The sequence below is a fragment of the Phoca vitulina genome, unplaced genomic scaffold, assembly GCF_004348235.1.
Source record: "Phoca vitulina isolate PV1807 unplaced genomic scaffold, GSC_HSeal_1.0 scaffold7, whole genome shotgun sequence".
NCBI classification, from domain to species: Eukaryota; Metazoa; Chordata; class Mammalia; order Carnivora; family Phocidae; genus Phoca; species Phoca vitulina.
The window spans coordinates 21596561-21622686 of NW_022589710.1; the positions used below are offsets into that span (position 1 = coordinate 21596561).

The 26126-nt window shown below is 35.4% G+C and overlaps 1 protein-coding gene across 1 annotated transcript in view; it reads right to left on the minus strand.

Annotated features, from left to right (window-relative positions):
* Positions 1-26126, minus strand: part of MDGA2 (MAM domain containing glycosylphosphatidylinositol anchor 2) — a 796100-nt gene that overhangs the window by 298888 nt on the left and 471086 nt on the right. The window contains exon 4 of the mRNA XM_032405031.1: positions 5041-5237. Coding sequence (XP_032260922.1) covers positions 5041-5237 — 197 coding nt within the window. The remainder of the gene's footprint in view (positions 1-5040; positions 5238-26126) is intronic.

The following is a 26126-nucleotide window of genomic DNA, read 5'->3' on the forward strand; positions in this document are numbered from 1 at the left end:
GGGATTGATAAGATGTTGGTTGAAAAAGGTAAAAAGAAAAATTCAAAAAAAAAAGACAGTTAAAAAAAAAATTAACTTTGAAAGACTAAAGAATCATGGTAAAAAAGCAATGCATTCTATGTGCAGTATTCCCCTAGCTCTGGAGTTCTGCCGTTCTCATTGTTTGGTAAACTTGGTCTTGGTGGCTGTTCTTGCTGATCTTCTGGGGGAGGGGCCTGTTGCCGTGGTTCCCAAATGCCTTTGCCGGAGGTGGAATTGCCCCGCCCTTGCCTGGTCCGGGCTAAGTAATCTGCTGGGGTTTGCTCTTGGGAGCTTTAGTTCCCTGCAAGCTTTTGGTACAGCTTTGGAGGATGAGAGTGGAAATGGCGGCCTCCCAATCTCCACCCCAGAGGAGCCGAGAACTCGGGGCCCTGCTCCTCAGTGTGCCCCCAGAAAAAAGCAGTCAGTCACTCCCATCTCCCCGGTCTCCGGCCGCACTCCGTGCTCACCCGGCCTGTGACCGAGCGTTTCTATCTCTGGCACACGATCCTGTGTGGAGTCTCCAAACCCAGCAGATCCCTGTGGTGTGCTCTTGCGCCGCTCCTCCCTGGGGAGGAAGGGGAGTCTCCCCGGATCTGCCACTTGTTGAGTCCCTGCTGGAGGAGCAGGGGCCCGACTGTGCCGCGGATCATGGTTTATGGCAACCCCGAGCTGAGAGCCCGCGCCTCGGTTCCGTCTCTGCAGCCGGCTTCCCTGCTCTGATACCTGGGAGCTCTGCCACACTCAGGCATCCCTGGTCTTTCTGTGACCCTGAGGGTCCTCAGACCACACTGTCCCGCGAGGGTTCCACCCCCAGCTTAGCCACTGGAGTGACGTCCCTCAGCGGAGCTGACTTCTAAAAGTTCCGATTTTGTGCTCCACGGCTCTATCACTTGCCAGAAGCGCCCCATGGAGGCCCCTCCCCCGCCGTCTATCCTCCCAAATATCGCCTGGGATTCACTTCTCCGCACGTCCTACCTTCCAGAAAGTGGTCGCTTTTCTGTTCAGAGAGCTGTTGCTATTCTTTTCTTCGATCTCCTGTTGAGTCCGTAGGTGTTCAGAATGGTTTGATCCCTATCCAGCTGAATTCCTGGGACCAGAGGAAATCCAGGTCTCCTACTCCTCTGCCATCTTGCTCCACCCCCCTCTTCTTCTTTTTTTTTTAATCCAAGTATTTGTCAATGGGTGAACCGAAGCGTCCATGGCCTTTTCGGTCTGGTCACTCTCCTCACCTCCCGGCAGAGACTAGATTTACATTTTTATTTATTTATTTATTTATTTTTTGAGAGAGAAAGAGAGAGAGCACACATGCGCGCTTATGTGAGGGTATGGGGGAGAGGCCAGAGGGAGAGGAGAGAGGGAGAGAGAGAATCCCAAGCAGGCTCCATGCCCAGTGGGGAGCCCAATGCAGGGCTTGACCTCATGACCCTGAGATCATGACCTGAGCTGAAACCAAGAATCAGAAGCTTAACCGACTGAGCCACCCAGGTGTCCCAGATTTTCATTTTTAAATGATCAGGCAGATGTTTGGGGTAATAAAGCATGGCAGACTGTTATTCCAATATTACAATATTCCATGGAGAGAGAATGAAAGTTTTGTGATCTAGTTGGACTTGTGTATATCAGGCCTGTGTGCAGTATATCACCTGTGGTATGACATAAAACCACTGATAAGATTTTATCTATGAAAAACCAACATTCTCTATGGCTGTAAGAACTAAATTGTCCATGTGCTGCTATTTGAGAGTTTCTATCAGTTTGGCCTACAAAATACATTTGATATTAACAAATTAAGTACGTTCATAATGTAGAATTACTGAAGCATTCCTTGTTGCAACATGAATTTTTAGGACAGATATAAATACAAAATAGCTATTTTAGGGGGAGAAATAAGCAACACAGTCAAGTAACCAAAGGCAGGAAGGAGATCTTTAAAAAGGAGCTAAACTGCATGTTATTTGGTCATTATCAACTACATCAGGTGAATCCAGAATACAGGATTTGCAAGAAAGTCTGTTTGTTTCTTAAATACTTTTTAAGAGAACTGATTCAGATGGTCTAAGCAGCAGAGTTATGAGCACAGCCACCACAGAGAAAGCCTGTCTTATATAGCACAGTAAAGGCTAATATTCATATACAAGGAAGTATCAGTACTGAAATGTTCAAATTAAAAAGTTGTTTCCTCATAAAAGAATGGAGGAAGAAAAAGAAGGAAGAGAAAATAAAAGTTACTTTTACAAAGCAGAATGTGATTAGCTATTAGTTTGAGAGCTCTCATAAGATGGTTTTTTAGAGAAGCTAACATAGAAACTAGAAACAGATTCAAAAGAATGAATGAAATGTTTCATTGTGCTTGTTTAATAAACAAATTCCTAACTATTTTTACAGTATAATTTTCCCCCCAAATTTGGACAGGTCCAATGTGTACATGTCTAAGAGATCAGACCCACCTATAGGTAAGAAATGGCTATACGTGCTACCTCAGTATCTGTAGAAGTTATCATGTTTCACAAGATTCTAGAGAAAAAGATGTTTTCTAAATTTTAACAACATACACATTCTAGGCAACCTATGAAATAGGAGAAGATATTTGCAAATGACATACCTGATAAAGGGTTAGTATCCAAAATATATAAAGAATTTATAAAACTCAACACCCAAAAAACAAATAATCCAATTCAAAAATGGGCAGAAAACAGACATTTTTCCAAATAAGACATATAGATGGCCAACAGACACATGAAAAGATGCTCATCATCATTTATTATCAGGGAAATGTAAATCAAAACCACAATGTGATATCATCTCATATCCATCAGAATGCCTAAATTCAAAAACACAAGAAACAACAAGTGTTGGCGAGGATGTGGAGAAAAAGGAATACTCATGCACTGTTGGTGGGAATGCAAACTGGTACAGCCATGGTGTGAAACAATATGGAGGTTCCTTGGAAAGTTAAAAATAGAACTACTTTATGACCCAGCAATCAAACTACTGGCAATTTACCCAAAAATAAGAACACTAATACAAAATGATACCTGCACCCCTATGTTTATAGCAGCATTATTTATGATAACCAAGATACAGAAGCAGTCCAAGTATCCATCAACTGATGAATGGATGAAGAAGATGTGGTATATATACACAATGGAATACTACTCAGCTATAAAAAAGGATGAAATCTTGCCATTTACCAGGACATGAATAGAGCTACAGAGTATGCTAAGTGAAATGTCAGTCAGAAAAAGACAAATACTGTATGATTTCACTCATATGTGGAATTTAAGAAACAAAACAAATAATAGGAAAAAAACTAAGACAGAGAAATCAACAGACTTTTCATTATAGAGAACAAACAGATGGTTACCAGAGGGAGGTAAGTGGGGGGATGGGTTAAAAAGGTAATGGTCATTAAGGAGGGCACTTGTTGTGATGAGCAACAGGTGATATATGGAAGTGTTGAATTACTATATTGTACACCTAAAACTAATATTATACTATATGTTAACTAACTGGAAGTAAAATAAAAACCTAAAAAAACAACATAACATATTCTAAAAAAACATTGACAATAGAAAAAAAATGGTAGATGATCATTTATCTGATTTCTAAACCTTAGAGGCACCCAAGCAACTAAATACCGCTAACAAATATTTTGTTAATTTTCTAAATAAGAAAATAAATAATATTAGTAAAAACTGAAGGATGAATTATAGTATTGCAGAATGTATGGGAAAACTATGATCCTCTCTGTTAACAGAAAGCAGTTGATGCTGTAATGTTCTGAGTCAGGAGAGGGTCAGATCAAAACAGGCTGTCATGATAGTCTCAGTATGCAAGAATGATTTTCAGAGATTTATATCTTGGTAAGTCCCAGCTGTTCTATACCTTCAAATAGCAATATAAGTATATATGATGTGTTCAGATGTTTTTGTAAAATCATGCATTCTTCCATAGTTACTATCTAAACATTGGCAATTATATTAATAGAAAGAGGTGAGGACTCAGACATTACAAGTAAATGGTTTACTATAATATAAGGAAATATATTTAATGGTGAAAAATGAGATGCTGGGAAATTTACAGATTCAGGATGACCTTCTGGTATTACAGAGTTGAGATGTGAAACATACATTTATCTTTAATATTTTGAAGTAGAATATTCATAATATATAAAATTTAGTTGTAAATTGTCCTATTACAGTCACATGATATCTCAAAGGTACAGATAACATGGTCAAATCTCTATCTTATTATCTATATCTTTTTAAAATTGTTATTCATGGTCACAATTATTTTGAATATTTTCCATAGACATTTTTTTAATTAAAATTTTTTTCTTTGTTAATTAGGTTTGTATTCCTTTCTAGTCACCAGCAAAGCTTTATAGTATTGGCACACAAATATTCTTACAAATTTCAGTGTCTTCCTCAAGAATTACTAATTCTCCACTCTTGATATATATTATAGACGAATATTTCAGATCACATTCAACTCCATGTAAAATGACTCATTAGATATTTTAGTTTTTACATAATTAAGGCTCTATTATTAAGTCAAAACCCAAAATGAACAAAAGACATCAGAGACTTTTTCCTAAAACCAAAGCTAAATGGATTTCAAGTAGATTTCTTCATTCCTTTAAAATGTATTTGCCATTGCAAATAGGAAACTCAAAATCTCTCCCTTAAAGAAATATTTTCCACAAAAAACAAAGCAGTCAGCAAATGTAAAATTATGTACTTTATAGTGAATCCTAGGTAAACCTATGTATAAAGAAATACAAGTTAGGATACATTGATTTATTTTTTTTCAAATGCTAACATTTTAAATTTAACTACCACATAAAAAATTAACAAATTACCTTTTTCTATTTGAGTTATCTCATCTTTCAGTCAAGAACATACTGTTTTTTAAAAGGTCAGAGTTGGAGAGACTCTTTTCAAATAGACATAATATTGCATGCTACCTGAATTAGGAACATATTCTAGCAGAATGGGGTATAAATACTTTAATTCCTACCTGGGTAAAGAAGGGTTCATAAATCTCAACTCCTTTATCAGATCCTTGTAGTAATACCTCCTGACCACGTCTCCAGCTATACCGAACAGGTGGATTGGAATTGGCCACACACCGGAGGAACACTGTTCTCTCATAGTAAAATTGTTCTTTAGCTTCACCTATACTTTGATGAACAGTTACTACTGGGTCATCCAAATCTAAAAAATAAAAAATAAAAACAACCAAATGACACATGCATTACATGGCTTTTACAGGTATTACACATATAAAACCTAACCAAAGGTGCATTTTCATAATTGATTTTATTGCATATCACTAGATTCATTTTTTTAATTTAGTTTATTGAACTTGTTTAGAGAAAGTTCCAATGATAGGCAGTAAAGACAAATAACAGATGCTTCTTAAGATCTCTGCTAGTTGAGATAGTACAAATGACTGCATATTTCCAACAGAGCTCCATGAGAGAGATCAGAATCCAAGACCCTCCAATTCAAGAGATTAGCTGAAACAATGAAACATAGTGACAGGGAAATAAATACCAAGCAGCTCAACTGACTCCCTTAACATACTTCTTTTCCAAACATTTATAACTGATATAGTTAAAGCAATCAAAGGATTATGTTTACAAATTATTATCTTTATAGTAAGAAAATATGATCTTATACTGGGTTAAGTTTTTCCTTCATCTCAGATTTTATTTCCCAGATTATATTTGCTAATTTGAAATGTGCTAATAGAGGGTAGTGTTAAAAGGCATTAACGTTTCTACTACTGGATATGGGAACCATATTTTTGCCATCTTACATGCATTCTAAAGAAGGGATATATACCATAGTGTTTAGTAAACATTTTCTGGAAAAAAAAAATACATAAATATCTTGGGCTTTGTATGAACATGAGTTCATAGAGTCTTTCTCTCAACTACCTGATCCTACCACTGCAGTGTGAAAGCAGTCAAAGACAGTAAGTAAACGAATGGATGATGGATGTTGCTGAGTCCCAGTAAAACTATTCACAAATGCAGGAGCCTCAGCCAGACTTGCCTCATGGGCCATAGCCCGCCATAGATTGCCAATCCCTGATTTACCATATTCCAGGTTCTTTCATTAAGAGAAAAAGAAATTAAGAAGTGAACTTGCCTTAAAACAACTGTATTGTATATTTGAAAGTTGCTAAGAGAGTAGATCTTAAAAGTTGTCATCATGGGGAAAAAAAACAAACCATCGGTACCCATGCATGGTGATAGATGTTAACTGAACCTACTGTGGTGATCATTTTGCAATATGTACAAATATCGAATGATCATGTTGTACACCTGAAACTAATGTCAATTATAGCTCAACAAAAAAAAAAAATGGGAGAAAATAAAACAAAAACAACAAGCTCTTGGTTCCATGTGCTAATATAAACTTAGTATATAGTTATTAAGTGTGATTTAACATTTGCTGTATTTAAATATTAATTTCACCCAGCTTTGCCTCTTTTGGCTTTGTAACTGAAAGATTACTTAACCTTTGTGGTCTTTAATTTCCTTATCGATAAAATGGGAATAATAATGGTACCATACTATTAGGGCTGTTGGAGAATTAAATGAGCTAGTCCTTAAAGCCTTAGGCACATAGTAAATGCTCAATAAAAGTTAGCTATTATTATTATTACTATTATCATTACTGGGGTTTCATTTAGAATTCCATTAATTCTACATTGTTTTCTTACCTTTATCCTACCAATTCATAATGCACTCAGCTCTCATTTTAAGTAGATAAAAGTGTCATTTTGTCATTTGTTCAGGCTAGCAATTTTTTCTACATGACCAATATTTTCATGTGAACACTGAAGAGAAGCTACAATATTATATAAACATAAGAATAGTGGGATGTGTGAGCATATGCTATGCTAAATATTTAAAAGGCACTGTTCTTTAGAAAAGATTCTTTGTGATGCATTAAAATAATAAAATAATAGTGAAATAATAAATAAAATAAATAAAATAGTAAAAAGTGAAGTAATAGCTGCCCTAAGGAATCAAAGAACAGAATCCTAAATGTCCCCAGGTTTAAAAAAGGTTTTTTCCAAATGTGACAGCCCTACTTAAATTTCTAGTTTTGCAACATTGAGTTTTTTCTCCCAACATTAGAATCTTTTCACAGCTACCTCAAAGGCCTCTAATTATAGTAGTATAAATTTACAGAACAACTACCGCTTTGTTGGTAAAGTTTAAGGAAATTTCAGTTTCAATTCATTCTAGTAGCTGTGCAAGGATATGTGCTATCTGGTTTTAATCGTCAGTGTATTTAGGGATACCAGCATCATTATCATGAAACATTTAAAGGTCTTTAAAATCTATCAAATATTCGCTTACTTGATTAGTCCTTCACATACAAATCAAATCCTAAAGAAGATTGATCAGCTGAATTCAACCTTAGAGACTTGAAAAAACAGGTATTGCGAGTTGATGGTAAACTTTTTTTTTCTTATTCAAAACATAATTTCTTTTAGTCATAGTCTCATTTTTAGAAGATATGAGCTGTGTTCTGTTGTAAAAACAAAATTCTGAAGCCAGAAAGTTTAGAAACAAAACAGAATTGGATGGTGATCAGTGTAACAATGATGACTGTACTTGGATTCCAAATAGTTAATATTATTGTACTTTAAAACATCCATTTACTGATGTATACCTAGCTCTTTCCTTGTCGGGTGGTGGTGTCAATAGATTCAGTCAGGAATAGACCAAACCTGAACAAACATTTAAACATGCTCTTCTCTGATCTATGTAAGTTTTGGGTCACTGGCCTTCTGAGAATCCAATCCTGTGACAATGGCTTACTGAACATTGTATTGGCAGAATTATCTGTTGGATTCACCCATGTTTAGGAATTTCTACTTCACAAAGCTCCTAAATGATACCTTTTTTTGGATTTAAAAACAAACATGACAAAGACAAGATATCTTCTCGAAAAGTCAAATAATGGCATGCATAAAAAATATATTTTATGTGTGTGTGGATGTGTACACACACACATATACACTTATATAGTTTAATATACATACATATACATCACTTAAAACAGTATATATGTTTAATATAAATTCTATATAGTATTACTGAATATGTGTATTTACCATAGGTCAGTTTTCTTGGAAAAGAGACTCTAAGACAGAGTTATGTGTGCAGGAAGTGTATTGGGAAGTACCTTCTAGATCAACACTCCAAGTGAAAGACTGAGGATTGTTGAGGAGGATAGTTGAGCTACAGCGCAGTTGCAACAAAGGTCTCGGTAGCTTTAGAGAAGTCATGGAGCTGTAATATTTCCACAGAACTGTCCTGCCCTAAGGCAAGGGAACTAAGCCTTAGACACCACCCCCTCCCCCATCAACTGGTCCTTGCCTGTGTGCTATTCCTCCCTAGGGGGCATGACCTTGGGAGGGACAGCTCTGTTGGTTTAGGGTAATTTCTAAAGAAGGATTTAGCTGATAAGCCATTAGTTGCTCAGTAGCTAAAGGAATGAGTCCTGCAGTACCAAAGAAGGGATCTGGCTGGTGCTCTATAGCATCTGCTTAAATCCGCTTTCTAGGTAAGATAATTTACTCTATCTGGGAAAAGCTACTCCAGGATAGTTAATCACCTTTCCTCGGAAAACTGTCAAAAGAAACTGTGGTGAGATGATATTCATCATCTCTTTCTACTATTACCATTCTAAATTGCTCCCATCCTGGGCTAGTACATCTTTTGACATAAGTAGGTCACCTAGTGAAGTTACCAGACCTTTGTCACTGAGGATTTTGAGCCCCAGGTCACCAGGTTCTTCTTAAGCCATGACTGATGCACTTATCTGTTTACCACCAAAATTGGTCAGGAGACCACCAAGAAATGATACAGTGGATCATCATCACCATATTATATACTGTCTCACTCTGTAACAGTAGTCCTACCTCCAGCCGATCATATGGGCCAGTTAACTCCCTCCAGGCTGGTGATTCCTCTTATCTCCTATTTCCTAACACAGGAAGCCTCACATAAATGAGTAACAGCCATGGCTTAAAGATTAATGGGGCTCTTGCTGTATCACTTAATAGAAGCTTTTTCCTCTTCTGAGAACTAGGACTTCTAAACTGGCAGAGCCCAGAGTTGCAGGAAGGGAACACAGATTCCCCAAGTGGGTCACTGAATGTGATGGTGGTAAGTAGGGTCACTCCTTGGTTTTGAACCTATGTATTCTACAGGAAAAAAAAAAAAAAAAGCATTATATAATAATGTTCATTGATTTAGAATGCACACTGTATCTCGGAGCATAGCACTCCTTCCTTACCAGCCATTATCCCACTGAAACTCAGTTGCCCCTTCCAAAGGCCATTCAATCACTCTAGTAAGTTGGCATTTTTTGGTGATAAAGAATATATGACCAGAGAATCCCCTGGCAATGTTCCCAATACTCTATCTTCACTGCTGCAAAGCGTGCTTCTCATTCCATGAGTGGTTAAGATGGGATCATGTGTTAAGAATAAACCATTCTCAAAGCCCTTGGATAGTGCTGCTGCTGACTCAGGTCAGCATAAACATCCATACCCAGAATACATGTCATATTCAGTTAAACTGATGCACTATCATTTTCAGGGGAAAAAAGGTCTAACTAATATAACCAACTTGCTACCAAGGGACTGGTTGGAATTTTGAAGGATAGTACTTTTACGGTGTCAAGTGTTGGTCTCTGTTGCTGCCAGGTTAGATAGTCAGTGGTGGTGGTAGATACATCAACCTTCATGGGAGAGGACCCATGGTTCATGTTTATGCATAACCTCCATCCCTACCATTATGACAATTCTATTCATGAGCCTGTTGTGCTATTTATGATTAGCTAGCGACGAAGCTGGTTGTTATCAACTGCTTGCGCTACTCTGTCTACTTCATTGTTTTGTGCTTCTGTGGTGGGTATTTTTTGGTCCTCAATAATATGTACTCCCATAGGTCCATCAACATACTCGAACAGATCTCTTTTCACACGAAGTAGTTGACCAGGGACACCACCCAAACCAAAGTTCTGCCCTCTGGAAAGGTGTTCCCTCATTCCTCTCAGGGACATCCCAGAATGGGGCTCTAGTGAAGTAGCAGTCCAGTTTTTGGCTTGCATACATATACTGAGCTGAACCATCATAAAAGAAGCTTAGCCTTTTTTCTTCACCATCAACTTATAAGTGATCCACTCTGTGGCCGGAGATGACCTGAGAAAAAGGAACTGGTAAAACAGTGATAGATGCCATGAGGATCTGGGCACCTCCTTGTACAGCTTTCTGAAGGGTGGGAATTGTGAGATAAAATAATTTGTGCTTTACTTTGGAGGGGATATCCGGGTAAGATACATACAACAGGATCTCTAAAATTTTACTAATACTGTGGACCCCAAATCTTCATAAGCTTATTCCAATCCTATGGATTATGCATGTCTTACCAAGATATCTAATGTACTTGCCAATTCCTGTTTATTTGGATGGATGAACATGATCTCATTGATACAGTGGACCAATAACAAGTTCAATAGAATGTTCAGATGGTCCATATGTCTTTGGACTATGCTATGAAAAGATGTGTGAGAGTTCATTTAGCTTTAGAGCAAGACTGCAAATATATACTATTGTCTGTCTCAAGTGAATGCAAATGATTTATGATCTTCTTTCCTATCAGAAATGAAAACAAACACATTAAGTATGTTACTGGGCACATAGTATGTATCTGAGGCCATGTTATTCTACTCTAGCAAAAATAGCTGATCTGGTATAAGCTGCAATGATGGCACTGCTTGGATGAGTTTGTGGTAGTCCATTATCTTCCTCTAGGATCTCTCTGGTTTCATCAGGAGACAACGTTGTCAATAAATGGAATACACGATATGGACTGCCACCAGAACATCTTTTAAGATTTTAAGGGTGACATTAATTTCTACTATTTCCCCTGGGATATAATACTGTATTCAATAAATCTCAGCTGAAAGTGGGGAAGTTCCAGAGGCTTCAACTTGGCCTTCTCACTAGGATAGCTCTTACCCCAAAAGCCAAGGAATCAATATGGAGGTTCTGACAACTAACAAATATGTCCATTCCAATTACACAATTGGAGACAAGCTAAATGACAACAGGGTGGATCTGTGGATTGGTAGACCCAATGTGAGCCAGCCATAGGCCACAATTCCATTTATTACCTGGCACCTATATGCCCAACTCTAATAATATAAGGGGGCATGATAATTTTGTAGAATCTTAGGTATCAAAGTCAATTTAGATCCTTTGTACCACAGTCCTCAAAGTGTTTCACAAGTTTGCTTTTCCTAGAAAATGGTTATTTAAGTGGATATAGGTTCTTTAAACAAAGAATTTGGAGAATCATTACCATATACACTTGCTATGGTATTGCAGGGTTCTTTCTAGTGACTCAGTCTCCCCTTCAGTCAGAGTTCAAGGTATGAAAATTACCTTAAGTGCAGCAATTGGGAAAGGAATCATAATTTTTTTAAAAATTATGTGACGATATTCAGCTTCCTGATCATCCATCTGATTTCTTTAATAGTGTAGACTGGATAATACCCTTGTTGACTGTCCACTTATTTTGCCCTGTGGGATGCTATGTTTTATTGTCTATCTCCAGAGCTCTCTGTGAGTCTAGAGCCCTTGATGTATTTTAATTAGCTACTCATTAAGATAACTGTGCTCAACCTTGCTTGTGACAACTAAGCAATGCCACCTAGATTCTATTATGTTGAGATCTTGGCATTCCCATTCCTATCAGAGACCTCAATTCTGTATTAGCATCTCCTACCATCAACATTTGCCTACAGAGAACAGTCACCTCTGAGCTTCTCAATGATGCTTGATCTCAGTCATCAGCACATTCTTATTGCTTTAGAGGGTCCTCAAAACCTTTACACAGAAGAAAGTGAGTGACTTTTCTGGACTCTAACTGGTATATTCACTCTAGCATGTTCGCATATCTGAGTCTTTTGACACTCTTTCTACTGTAAGCACAGCAGCTCTGGAATTTAATACTTCTTTTAGTGAAAATGCTTGCTTTCCTCAAGCTTCCAACAGCTATCTAGCAGCAGCAACTCTCTCCTGCTCTCCTTCCCAAGGTGTTAAATAACTTGGGAGAATACTATCATATCAATAAACTCTTATTCTCCATCCCAACTTGATATTATTCTCCATCCTCAATCTTATTCAATCTTATTCTCCATCCCACTTGATTCAGCAGCCTCAGGATCCAATTTCATACATACTCTCCCAACTCCTGCCAGTAGATATTGGCTAGGGTCTGCCGCTCATTTGAAGCATAGTCCCTTTCCAACCTTAGAGACACAGCATTTCTGTGGCTGTGTGATGTCATCTATTGACCCTATATATTGAGCTGGAGGCCAGGAATGGAAGTGAGAGTATATACTCAGAGGGGTATTACCATAAAAGGAAGAAGTTTCTGAATCATCTTTAAGCAAGATGGACATGATAGCCCTTAACTGGGAGGAAAAGACCACTTCTGCAGGCCCAGAAGGTTTATGGAGAACTAGGTTTCAAGGTATCTAAGATCACTAACCCAAATGTACTCTACCCCCCAAGTCAGAGTTCCAATTGTTCTCAACCAAGGTTCAGAAAGTGGCTTAGCTGATTTGTCAGGGCTAAAGATTCAAATTTCTGTAAAGCTCTGCTATGCTTTTAAATAAATCCTTATTATCAGCTTTTATGACCTCCGGCTAAAGAAGATGAGAGTCTCTTTATATCCTGTGAAAGAGACCTTCTTATTCTCACACATAACCTTCAACTCATGATTATTCACACTCAGCCTTTCATTCTTTTTCTCCATTGCATGAATAGAACCCAGCAGAAACTGATTCGATTGTCCTTATAATTATTGTTTTCCCCTGAATTCTTCAAAAGCCAAAGATACTGAACTCATAGTGCATTACTTTCTACTAGTACCTATCTTTGTTCACCATCAGTGAAGATTTTAACAATTTCACCACTACAGCATTCAAGAGATATCAGTGGTCCACCTACTACTAGAAATGTGGTCCTGTTTGTCAGCCAGTTAGTGGACTGATGGGTGATCTATTTGTAACATTCTGTCTTAGAGTCTACTTCTGAGACCAAATAGAATGATTCCTTGAAAATGTGATTCTTTGATGAAGACATGCATTCAGGAAACTTACTGAAGAGTGCCCTCAGGACCAATTCTTGTGGTGGTTTGAAAAAAAAAAAGTAGGAAAGATTAGGCAGTGAGAGGAGTTAAACTGTGATGCATCACTACAAAGTCTCCAGATGATCCAGAAGGAGCTCTAAGAGTTGGGATGGACTTCCAGAGTTGTTTTGCAGAGTTGTTCTATAAAGGACACTGATCAGTCACTAGGTTAGGGCTTCCCTGGTGAGAAGGCTTGACCTTGGGTAGCTCTTTCAAGCTGAGGATAATTTCATGAGAGGGATTCACTTGAAAGTCAACATCTTTCAACACGCCCAGGATTTAGACAGAGTACTTGCTATACAGTTTTATCCAAGGACCTTGAGGTTATCATTTCTAATTTTCTTCAGTCTTTATATATAGTTCAAGTAATATAAGATCTCTACATTTATTTAATATTCAGTTTTCACACTAAATAGCTTTGATAATATTACTGTACTACTTTCTGTTATTGTTGATATTTCATCTGCAATGATTTCTTCTCTTTAAAATAAATTTCTTTTAATTTTATAAGCTGAGTATGTGAACTTCAAACACATAGAGATGGTATTCATTGACAAATACAAAATATTCTTTTATGTTAAAAAGAATATGATTTTTATTATTTAAGAGAGGCCCAAACTCTTCACATTTAGTGGTTTATATAAACCACTGATATGATTTGATATATGAATATTTGCTTTGAATACATTTTAGTAACATAACATAGTTTTCCATAACATATATCTATGTGCACATAAGATCCATATCTTAATCATGTTTGTATTCCTACAACCTGACATAATGGACATAAGTACTCAATAATGATCTAATGTATTAATGTAAAGAAGATTGATCTGTAGCTAACATGATCAATGTCAATTTTCAGCAAGGCTACCCACACATACAATAAAGTTATCTAAGGAAAATTAGTTTCTTCCCATATATAGAATCACGACCCCTGTCTAACTGAAATAATTTTCTAGAAACTTTCTTTTTGGCTGATTAAACATGTCAGAAACTGCCAAATTAAAGTCATATATATATTTATGATGATATAAGCTACCTTTCTTAACCCTAGAAACTTACATGAACTGAATTGGGTGACTGATTAAATACAGGGCTGAGTGAAAGGAGGGAGTTTAGGAAGGACTTGGCTTGGGCAGGTGAGTAGACAGTGCATTAACAGAAATATGAAATGTAAAGTAAACCTGTTCCTGGCCAGAGGAGGCAGGGGAGATTATGAAAGTTGAAGAAGTTGTTTTTGTTTAAATCATACTAAATTTAAATCATGCTGAAGCACATATTGCTCTCCTAGTTACAAAGTACATAAGCTGTGTGCAGAATACGAAGTCTGGGCTACAGATACGGATTTCTGAGTCATCAATATGCTGTGTGAGGGATGAGACCTTTCACGGAGTGTGCAGAATGAAGAGACGGAAGGTCCAAGGAAAGAGCTCTGGGTAACACTAAGTGGAGGAAAAAAGAAGAGAAACGTTAGGGAAAAAACTGAAGAAAAAATGATGAGAAAAGTATAGACAAAACAAATCAATGGGAAACAAAATAAATTAAAAAGTAATTCCACTGCCATAGAGGAGTTGGAAACCAGAATAAATGGTGAAAAGAGATCAAGGTAAGAATAGAACTGAAAAGTGACTTTAAGTTTGGCAAGAAATAGGTCACTGGTGGCAATCACCATAGTTCTGTCAGAGGAGTAAAAGACTCAATAGTCATTTTCCTGTGCCCTAAGCAATGAAAGTCAGTGAAAATATGGAGAGATTCATAGATATAATCCTTTCAAGAAACTTGGCTTTGGCAAGAAAGAGTTAGAGAGGAGCTAGAGGATAGCATGTGATCATAAGAGTCCTGCTCTGTTTTCATTGTTTTGTTTTCCTCTAAGCTAAGAGATATATATTTAAGTCCAAATAAGGAAGAGCCAATAATTTATAAGGAGAAAAAAAATAAGACAATAGGGAACTTTATGAAAATGGTCAATATTTGAACCAGCTATTTTATATGTATAATTACATGGATTTTTAAAAAAGATTTTATTTATTTATTTGACAGGGAGAGAGAGAGAGAGAGAGCAAGCACGAGGTGGGGAAGGGGCAGAGGGAGAGGGAGAAGCAGACTCCCTACTGAGGAGGGAGCCCAATGCGGGTCTCGATCCCAGGACCCTGGGATCATGACCTAAGCTGAAGGCAGACACTTAACCAACTGAGCCACCCAGGCACCCCTAGTTACATGAATTCTTATAACTCAAATCATTTAAGACTTATCAGTAGTATATCTCTGTTTTTAGGAGGTGTTCACCCAAGCTTCCAATCTTTTAAATTAGAAAACTTGGAATTATTTTTGACCCCTCCTTATTTTTTTTATAAAGGCATAGATTTTCTACTTTAAAAAAATCCAAAAGTAGTGCTTAAATATTCGATAGTCCTGTTTGAGATAAGGTTCACTAAATCATGGGAGCATTTGTTTAGTTTACTCTCAAATTGGGATACTGTAGTGACATAAAAGAGTTAACTCATCTCCCAGCATGCATGGGCACAATTAATCTACGTGATTATGGTTAATCAGTTATTAACTGCAACTGAAGTCATGGGGTGTACTTACAAGTTAAAGAATCAATTAATCTCAAAAATAATCACAGCAGAGGCATGTTTTCCACAGGGCTTTAGTCTACCATTTGGTCCAATTTTTCTGTCTTTAATCTTTGAATTAAACCGAATGAATCTGAAAACCCAGATGGCAAAGACACACTAAATACTGTACTGGATGTCATCTTCCCCTCTGGGAAGTTCTAGAAATCTTAAGAATCCTATACAAAAAAAAAAAAAAAAAAAATCTCACTATGTTTTCTCAAGGAATATAACCACTCAATACTCTTGGAGGCACTAAAGCTAGTCAAGTATATTATTTCTCACTTTCTGGGTAAGAATTTATGTTACTATTATAACTATAGGATGAATGTACAGAACAATAAATAATGTTAACTAACCTGAATAAAATTAAGTTGCCTTGAAGCTATACAAAAAATAAACTTATTAAATAATATTATTTAATAATTAGACATATCAATAATCAAGCACAATGTACTTCATTATAAACAAAGTATTAATGTCAATGATTTGCAGCACTCTCTGCAGATATCAATACAAAGGCACTGTTTTCTTAGATAAATCTATAAGAAATTTTGTGCAAGTATTGATGACAAGAAAAGTTTCATATCTTTTCCTACATAGTGCTTTCTGTACAATGACTAATTTTATCTGATAACCCATAAAAGAAAACAGACAAAAAATGAGTACTTGGCACCAAATTCTCAAAATGGGACATTTATAAGAGTGAAGCTATCTATAATATTTAGCCTCATTCTTGTCTGAAATTTTGTTCTTACAGATCTACTTACACAGATTATATTGCATCTTCTATAATTTTTAAATTTTATTATTTTTTTAATTTTAATTTCAGTATAGTTAACATACAGTGCTATATTAGTTTCAGGTATGCAATATAATGACTCAATAATTCTAGACATTGTTCAATGCTCATCATGATTAAGTGTACTCTTTAATTCCCTTAACCTATTTCACCCATATCCCCACTCACCTTCCCTTCAGTAATCACCAGTTTGTTCCCTACAGTTAAAAATCTGTCTCTTGGTTTGTCTCTTTCTCTTTTTTTCTTTGTTAATTTGTTTTGTTTCTTAAATTCCACGTATGAGTGAGATCATATGATATTTGTCTTTCTTTGACTGACTTATTTCGCTTAGCATTATATTCTCTAGCTCCATCCATGTTGTTGCAAATAGCACAATTTTATTCTTTTTTATGGCTAATATTCCTGTGTGTGTGTGTGTGTGTGTGTGTGTGTGTGTGTGTGTGTGTAAAACCTCTTCTTTATCCATTAATCTATTGATGGACACATGGGCTGCTTCCATAATTTGGCTATTGTAAATAATGCTGTAATAAACATAGGGGTGCATGTATCCTTTTGAATTAGTGTTTTTGTTTTCCTCTAAGCTAAGAGATATATATTTAAGTCCAAATAAGGAAGGGCCAAGAATTTATAAGGAGAAAAAGATAAGACAATAGGGAACTTTATGAAAATGATCAATATTTGAACTAGCTATTTTAATGGTATAATTACATGGATTTTAAAAAAAGAATTACTGTATTATGGATCACTTCCTTTATGTTTGTTATTAATTACTTGAAGTGTTTGGTTGCTCCCATGTTAGGTGCATAAATATTTATAATTGTTATATCTTCTTGTTCAATTGTGCCTTCATGATTATATAGCGCCTTCTTTGCCTCTTGTTACAGTCTTTCTTTTAAAGTCTACTTTGTCCCATATAAATATTGCTATCCTGGCTTTCTTTTCACATCCATTTGCATGATAAATGCTTTTCCAACCCTTCATTTTCAATCTGCATGTGTCTTTAAGTCTGAAATGTGTCTCTCGTAGGGAGTACATAGATGGGTCCTGTTATCTATTTTGTCATCCTATGTCTTTTGATTGAAGTGTTTAGTCCATTTACATTCAAAGTAATTATTGATAGGTATGGATTTATTGTCATTTTCTTACTTGTTTTATAGTTGTTTTTGGTTTCTCTATTCCCTTCTCCTCTTGCTCTCTTCTCTCACAACTAGTTGTCTTTCTTTAGTGATATATTGGATTCCTTTCTCATTATTTTCTGCATATCTATTACTGGTTTTTGGTTTGGAATTACCATGTGGTTTCTATGTAACATCTTCTGTATACAAGTCTATATGAAATTGATGGTCGCTTAAGTTTGAACCCATTTGTTACTCCTCTCCCCCCTACATTTTAGATATATGCTGTCATACTTTATATCCTTTTATTTTGTGAGTCTTTTCACTGATTTTAACAGATATACTTAGTTTTACTGCTTTTCTGCTTCCTACTTTCCCTACTCTTGCTTATGGTCTTTCCTTTCCACTCAGAGTCCTGTTTAACATTTCTTGCAGGGTTGGTTTAGTGGTTACGAATTCCTTTAATCTTATCTGGGAAACTATCTATCCTTCTATTCTGAATAACAGCTGGACAGAATATTCTTAGTCACAGATTGTTTCATTTCAGCAGTTTGCATTTATCATGCCACTTTCTTCTGGCCTGAAAAGTTTCTGATGAAAAATTAACTGATAGCCTTATGGGGTTTTCCTTGTATGTAAATGCTTTTTTTCTCTTGCTGCTTTTAAAATTCTCTAACACTACTTTTTGCCATCTTTTTTTTTTTTTAAATATTTTATTTATTTATTTGAGAGAGACAGAGATAGTGAGAGAGAGCTCGAGCAGGAAGGAGGGGGAGAAGCAGGCTTCCCGTGGAGCAGGGAGCCCGATGCGGGGCTCGATCCCAGGACCCCGGGATCATGACCTGAGCCGAAGGCAGAGGCTTAACCATCTGAGCCACCCAGGCGCCCCTACTTTTTGCCATCTTAATTACTACTTAGATCTACTTGGATTAATTTTATTGGAGGATCTCTGTGCCCCCTGGATCTGGATTTGTTTCTTTCCCTGGATTGAGCAAGTTTTAAGCTGTTATTTCTTCAAATAAATTTTCCACCCCCTTGTCTTTCCAAATATTCTAGAACTTTTTTCCTAGTCCATATATATATATATATATATATATTTTAATATTTTATATTTTATAATTTATCTGCAAAATTATTTTTTTGTAAACTTAAAGTTTACATCAATAATTTTATTTTATTTTCTTAGACCATTTCCTAGAAATTGAAGACAATCTAAAGAAAATAGTTCAAACAAGCATCTATATCTAGATCCTAATTTTAGTTGAAATTATTTTAATTTTCTCTTTGTCATTTAGGCAAAATTTAAATTGAATATTCTTGATTTGAGCAGTTTCTTTTCTACTTCTGATTTAGAGATTTGTTTTAAAATTAGGAAGGGCTGTAAAAATGTATTAAATGTTTTTAAACATCTATTGGTAATGTGTTTATACATTTTTAGATAATGAGACACCTTTGTATTCCTTTAATAGATTTTTTTGGGGTAATATTTGTTGCACTTTTATTATACTGGTTAATTTATTTGTTAAATTTTATCTAAAATTTTTGCATTCACTGCCATAAAAATGTATCTATAATTCTCTCTTTCTTTTGTTCACTGGAACAAAAGAAATCTAGATTGGATAACTAATTTAATTTCACGATTATAAGAAAATATCTCTACTTAATGAATATGGTTTTGTGTTCTCAGTACATTTTTCAATAAATTGTACTATCTATGCTAACAAAATCATTAATGCTAATATAAACCTAATGTCTATGGAAAACAAAATCCTAATATATAGTGTCATATAATTCTTTTGTTTTTCTCCATTATTTAGCTTTTCAAGAACTGAGTGTGAAAATGTACACTTTAATAATAAATTAAACTTTTAATTATAATTTAGTGAATTGTGCGGAAAATTTCATAAATATATTTTCCATATGACAATATATTTTGCATAAATTAACAAGATAAATAGGCCAGATAGCATTCTTGTCCCCAAAGATAGATATTTAGATATTTATAAACAATATTAATGAAGAAGTACCTCAATTCACCAAGCCTACATAAAGGGGACAGGTGTGTCCAAGTCAAAATTTTATACTCTTTTGGTAAAAAATATTTGCAAGTAATAATGAATATTGATGAAATATTATGAACTCTTCCCTTAAACACATTTTCCCCCTTAACAGCTATCTATCATACATAATAAAAACATAAGGAAAAGTACAAGAAATGAAGTAAAAATAAATCCATAAATAAATCCAGTCTTAGTTAATCTGGATATATTTCCTTCCAGTCCAAAAATCATATTGCATATAACTTATATCATGAGCATTTTCTTATGATATCATATATTTTTCATTCACTCTATCTCTCCCTCATTCATTCATTCAACTGCAATTTAATCAGCATCTAATATGTTCCAGGCACTACTCTAGGCACTGAGTTTTCAATAGAAGGAAAGAAAGGAAGGAAAGAGGGATGGAAGGAAGGAGAGAGAATAGAAAGGAGGGAAGGAGGTAAGGAAGAATTATATTCTAGTGAAATAAACAAACATTGGCCTAATATAGTTTGACTTTATTCTTTGTAATGAAAACAGAGGCTCTATAATGACAAATATGCAAATCCTAACAGGAAGACTGAGTTGGGGCTAACTAGGAAAGAAGAGGGCACAATTTTGAGGAGTCAAAGACCTCAGAAATTGGGTTTCTTTTTTTTTTTTTTTTAGAAATTGTGTTTCTTATATTATGGTTCTCAGATTTGGGATCTTTAAGTATCTGTAAAAACAGGTAAATTGTTAGGTCTCATCAATTATGGGGGCTAAAATTTAAACTTATATTTGGGGTATTTCCCACCTCCCACCAAAAAAAAAAAAAAAAATTCAATCCTAGATACTTTCTCTCCCAACCTCTTTGTAGCCAGAGGGTAGGCATATGACACAGGCTCATCCAACTAGATGCATTCATCATAACTTCTGAATTGGGAGTTATTAATGCAAAGATTAGGAACCATGGAAGGTCCATTCCTGGGGCATGTGGTAGAGGTAGCAGCAACAATATTGAGTTTCCTGGACAGGAGTAAGTGTGCTAGTGACAGCATCCCGTGTTGAATGAGCAACAGCAGGACATGTTATGAAATTCAGTGTACACAGAAATGGCAGCCCTGGTTCATGGAGGGTTTGGGGGCTGGGCTCCTCCATGTTGTTTAGCCTTATTTGTCCCTGAGTGCTTTTTAAACTTCATTTTGGAGACTGAAAACAAACCTACAAAATTTAATTTTATTCATTCATTTAGTTAGTTAAAGTCAGCCAGAGTTGAACTCTTCTGCTTGTATGCAATGGTTTGTTGAAATAGCAGTGTGTAACAGGAAGCAGCTATAAATCAACTTTGTTCTTTCTTTCACTGGCCTAATTGGTTCTTTGCCTCCTCCCTTCTATGCTCATAGCCACAGGGGCTCATCTTTTCAGGGTTATAGACATGATGATGATTGAAGGAGAAGTGGTAAGAGAAAATGAAGCCCTGTCTTTTGTAGATGGAAAAAGTCTGTAGATCTTAGGGTAAAACTATTGAAGTCCTTCACTTGGCTGGAGGAAAGAAAGATGCCTAACCTTCTTATCCATCTGTAGGAACAACGAAGCACTAGCAATTAAAAAAAAAAAAATCCCTGACTTCCATCCCTAAGTTCCAATCTCAACTGCTTATACAACTGAGGTGGGGAGTGGTCTCCACTATCAGCATAGATGGTCTACCAATTCACTTTGCCAGAGGTACCTGGCAACTTCTAAGTTGATATCAGCCTTTAGGTCTCTGCCAAAACTGAATGCAAAGTAGCATTCTGTTACTTTTGCAACTATGAGCTCTCACACAGTGCTTTTTGACCTTCTAATAAACTTTTTTCCTAAACTGAGCCCCTTATTTACTAATAGGCACAATAAAAACACACATTTTTTTTTTTTTAAAGATTTTATTTATTTATTTGACAGAGAGAGACACAGCGAGAGAGGGAACACAAGCAGGGGGAGTGGGAGAGGAGAAGCAGGCTTCCCGCGGAGCAGGGAGCCTGATGCAGGGCTCAATCCCAGAACCCTGGGATCATGACCTGAGCTGAAGGCAGCCGCTTAACGACTGAGCCACCCAGCTGCCCCCAAAACACACATTTTTATCCTATTTGATTTCATATCTAAGAACAGGGTTGGTGGCTAAATATCAAGACAGCTCCATTTTTATAAGTCAGTATACACCTTCTGATTTAAGTTTTGATTCCTTCAGTTTTATAAGCAGCCCTGTTTACTATTTTAATCTTTATCCTTAGAAACTTTTTAGAAAGATGTAATCCCAGTGATAACTAACACATATATAGTATACTTAGCTCATCATTCCAAAAATATGTATTTCTAGATATCTAATTATTCATTTATTTATCTTCTAATAGGAAATGCAATGTGCATTTTCATTTTTTTAACAACATTGGTTATTTCATCTGTAATACAAGCATTAGCATCTTCTGGTATTGGGCAAGATAGCCTTAGTAGCACATTGTAAAAAAAATGGGTCATTAGAATAGAAGAAAGATACCTCAAAATGAGAAACAACTGAAAGGAACCTGTCCCTGTTCTAGATGACAAAGCCTGAAGGAACAACACTTGAAACAAATCATTATTTAAAAAAAAAAAAAAAAAGCAAAATTATGAACCAGCTTGAGAAAAACCTCACCTGAGATAAAGAATGTTTTAAACACAAGTCCACTTCTGACCTTATGGTTCTAAATAAATAAATAAATAAACAAACAAACAAACAAAAAAACCAGCTTTGTACCTCCCACTGATACCAAATGCTCCTCATTCTAATTGTTAATTTAAAAACTAATCAGCAGGGACTCCACACAGGCAGACAAGACAATTTGTGTCTAGAATACTATCAGCCAATCAAGCAAGTATCCAGCATATTGGATTTTGCTGATAGTTGTCCAATCATAACGGTCGGGACTTAGCTTTCCGAAAATTGGGAGAAATTAGCCATAGTCTCAAATATAGTCCCTGACCAGTCACTACTGGCATGCTCTACTTGTGAGAAGCCACCCACTATTATTTCTGAAGTTGATACCTACTTAAAAATAACTGGATGAAACCAATTCTAATTAAAGTTGAATAAGAATCAATTTAACTTGCTCGTTACAAAGAGAACTGGGTAATCACCCAGATCTCTGCTCTTGTCTTTACTAATAATATTATAATTTAAGGCAAGTTACTTAACCTTTCTCTGCACCCAAGTCTTCTTTTTATATGAGTTCTGCTGTGGGAAGCACCTTTCAGCCAGTTGATTGTGAAAAGCAGGAAGGACTTTTTGGCTGAGAAGAGAGGGAGCACTGGAGATTTACCAGGAGGAGAAAATCCATAGCAGTGGACATTCTTCTCACAAGAGACAAAGTAGCAGAAACCCAAAAGGGGCAAGAATAGCAGCACTGAAGGATTTACAAGATACAGGTGGTGCTGTGATTAAGTCACACATCTCTGGAACATCAGATTAGAGGTGCTAAAACATTTTCTAACCACACATGTAAGCATCTCAGGGAGTTATTGGAAATATTTAGGAAGATGCATCCTAGAAAGAGATTTAGATTTCTTGCTTAACAAATGAGCGGTATAGATGGACAAAATGGGAGTTTAGTCTAGATGCAATTGTTTTATTTATATTCAAAATCCAGTAAAACCTTATAATCTTGGTAGACCAGTTTTGGAACAATGGGTGACTGCTGCCTTTGTAATGTCCCAAGGGAACAATTTAATTGTATTTCCAGTATGGTTGTATCTATTTTTATTGTGTATTTCAATTAGACGAAATGTACAACTCCAGTGCATTTAGCCACATGTGTTGTTTACAAATAAGTATCTCTATTTCTCTATTCTCAGCTGACCATCCCAATATATTAGACATTTGTAAGACCTGTGCATCTGTAACTTGCCTAGATGCTATGGGATTAGCTATATGTTTCTTTAATTGACCATTTCTTCGCCATTTTGGTTTGCTTTTCCTTTTATGGGATTTCTAAGATAATTTTTTTTAAAGCCTAATAGCAACCCCTTGCCACTTAAATAAGAGAGATACAGTAATGTCCATCAAAATAATGGAAATTTCAGCAAGAATATCACAAATATCAGAGATGTAACCAGATTGAGTGTGACTTCACAATATCCATGTCCTGCTTCATGCCATCCCCCTTCTTTTATCTGCTGTGTAGTTGTCTATGGATCCACCATTCACATTTCCTAAAACATACAAGAAAAGGAAGGTATGTTCTCCTGTTGGAAATGATAAAAGAATCTAAGTTTGGTGATCATGAGTACTTGAATAATTAATTCTGGTCATATTGTTTGTGCCAAACCAGAGGCTGTCAATCAAAATGATTGATGGTCACTTATTTATGAATTAGTGAGAAGTAGTGGGATATCTCCATACTAGTTTACAAATAATTCCTAGCAAGGAAGTAACAAAGTTGGCTATTGGCAGGACTTAAGGTCACCGGAAAAAATCTGAAAATTAAAATTTTCACTTTCAACACTGAGTGGTATCATCAGATATAAAAGGGACAGTGTGAAGTTACCAAAAAATAGAGGGTTTTCTTCTTCATTTGTTTATCTACGGAAAACAATCACATTTCTTTTTTCCTCTTTTAAAGATATTTCACAATATTGCTTTGGACTAGAAATCAGGGCCATGATTTTGTTTTCAAAGGCAAGGGTCTGAGAATCAAACTGTCAGGCTTCTGTATGCATCCATGTGTGTGGGGGATGTTCCAGGTATGTGAAGAAAGTCTTATAGTCTATCCATTATTTATGTTAGAGAAAAATGCCATCATAAAAGCTTAACATCTTGACCATAATTAGGTTTCCATTTAATTTGCAATAACTTCTCTACTCCATATGATTTTTCATCCTTTCCTTATCATAATTGGGGTAAAATGCTACCAAATTAATACACAACTTTTTAGATCCTTTTAAGTTGAGTATGCCACTCAACTGGTATAAACTATGTTTTTCTTTTGCTTGACCTCCTTTCCCAAAACTACATGTATTCTCATTTGGTAATTAATAAAAAATTATTAATTAAAATTACTACTAAAAAGAATATTTAAAATAACATTATTTAATATAGTTCAGAATATATTGCAACTAAGTAGCATATACCAAATTCTAGAAAAGAATATAAGTTTAATAAATGTATGTGCTAAATTTTATAGTCTAATATTAAGCTATCAACCAAGTTCAATTTTAAGGAACTGCCTCAAACTCAAATTAATTCACCTTAAATTATATTTATACATTAAATTTAAGAGCTGGAATTTCACAGTGAAGTAATAAAATGCTAATAAAGCTAACGGAAGAAATTCTGCCTTCAAGACACTAATTCAATGAAAGTTACATGTACCTAAGAACAGTTTCCCTTTGACTGAGAACTGATTCGCCTAAAGTATTTCAGTCTATTAAACCTCAACAACATTAAGACCTAACTGATGTTTATGAGATAACATCTCATAATATATAATAACATGAGATTTAACATTAGTCTTTAACTGTCCTTTTAGTTATAAAATTAATTGGTCTGATTTTTGGCTTATTTAGAGGCATACAAAGGAGAGTTAAATAATTAATTTTATTTATTTATTTAGTCTGTCTATCCTGGGTATTAAAATTCTCCTTCCTAATGGGCATAGGATGACAGGAAACAACTTAAAAGCTAGTTTGCAAAATAAATAAATAAATAAATACATAAATAAATAAAAAAGCTAGTTTGCTTTATTTACATATTTCAAAATAGCCGTGTGGAGTATAATGAAACTCAGCTTACAAGTTCAACAATATGACCAAGAATAACTCATAACAACTTAAATTTAATGACTAGTTTCCTTTCAGAACATTTTCTTCCATTCTTTGCTCCTAAAACACCCACAGATATTTATATAGTTATAATCAAAGTGCATCTACAATTTTTAAAATTTATTCTGTTGCCTTCATTTGCCTATAAATATTAATTAAAAGATTCACATTCATTGATAACCAACAGTTTTTGCTAGGGATTTCCAAAGATTACCAATGTTGAGATAAACTATTACTTAGATACATGAACAAAAAGTTTATTACTAAGATGTGAACCTACAGATTTAATTAAGAAAAAAAATAAAAATAATATAATTTTAAGAACTAATATACCTTATATTTACTAACAAAACGAGTCTTTCTACTTGACAGGATGAAATGACAATAATTATAATAGATAAGATTTTCTAGTTACTGAATTGAAACATTTCTACAGCTTTGCCCCTCAACTTAAGTAGATTCTTTCTTGATTAAAGG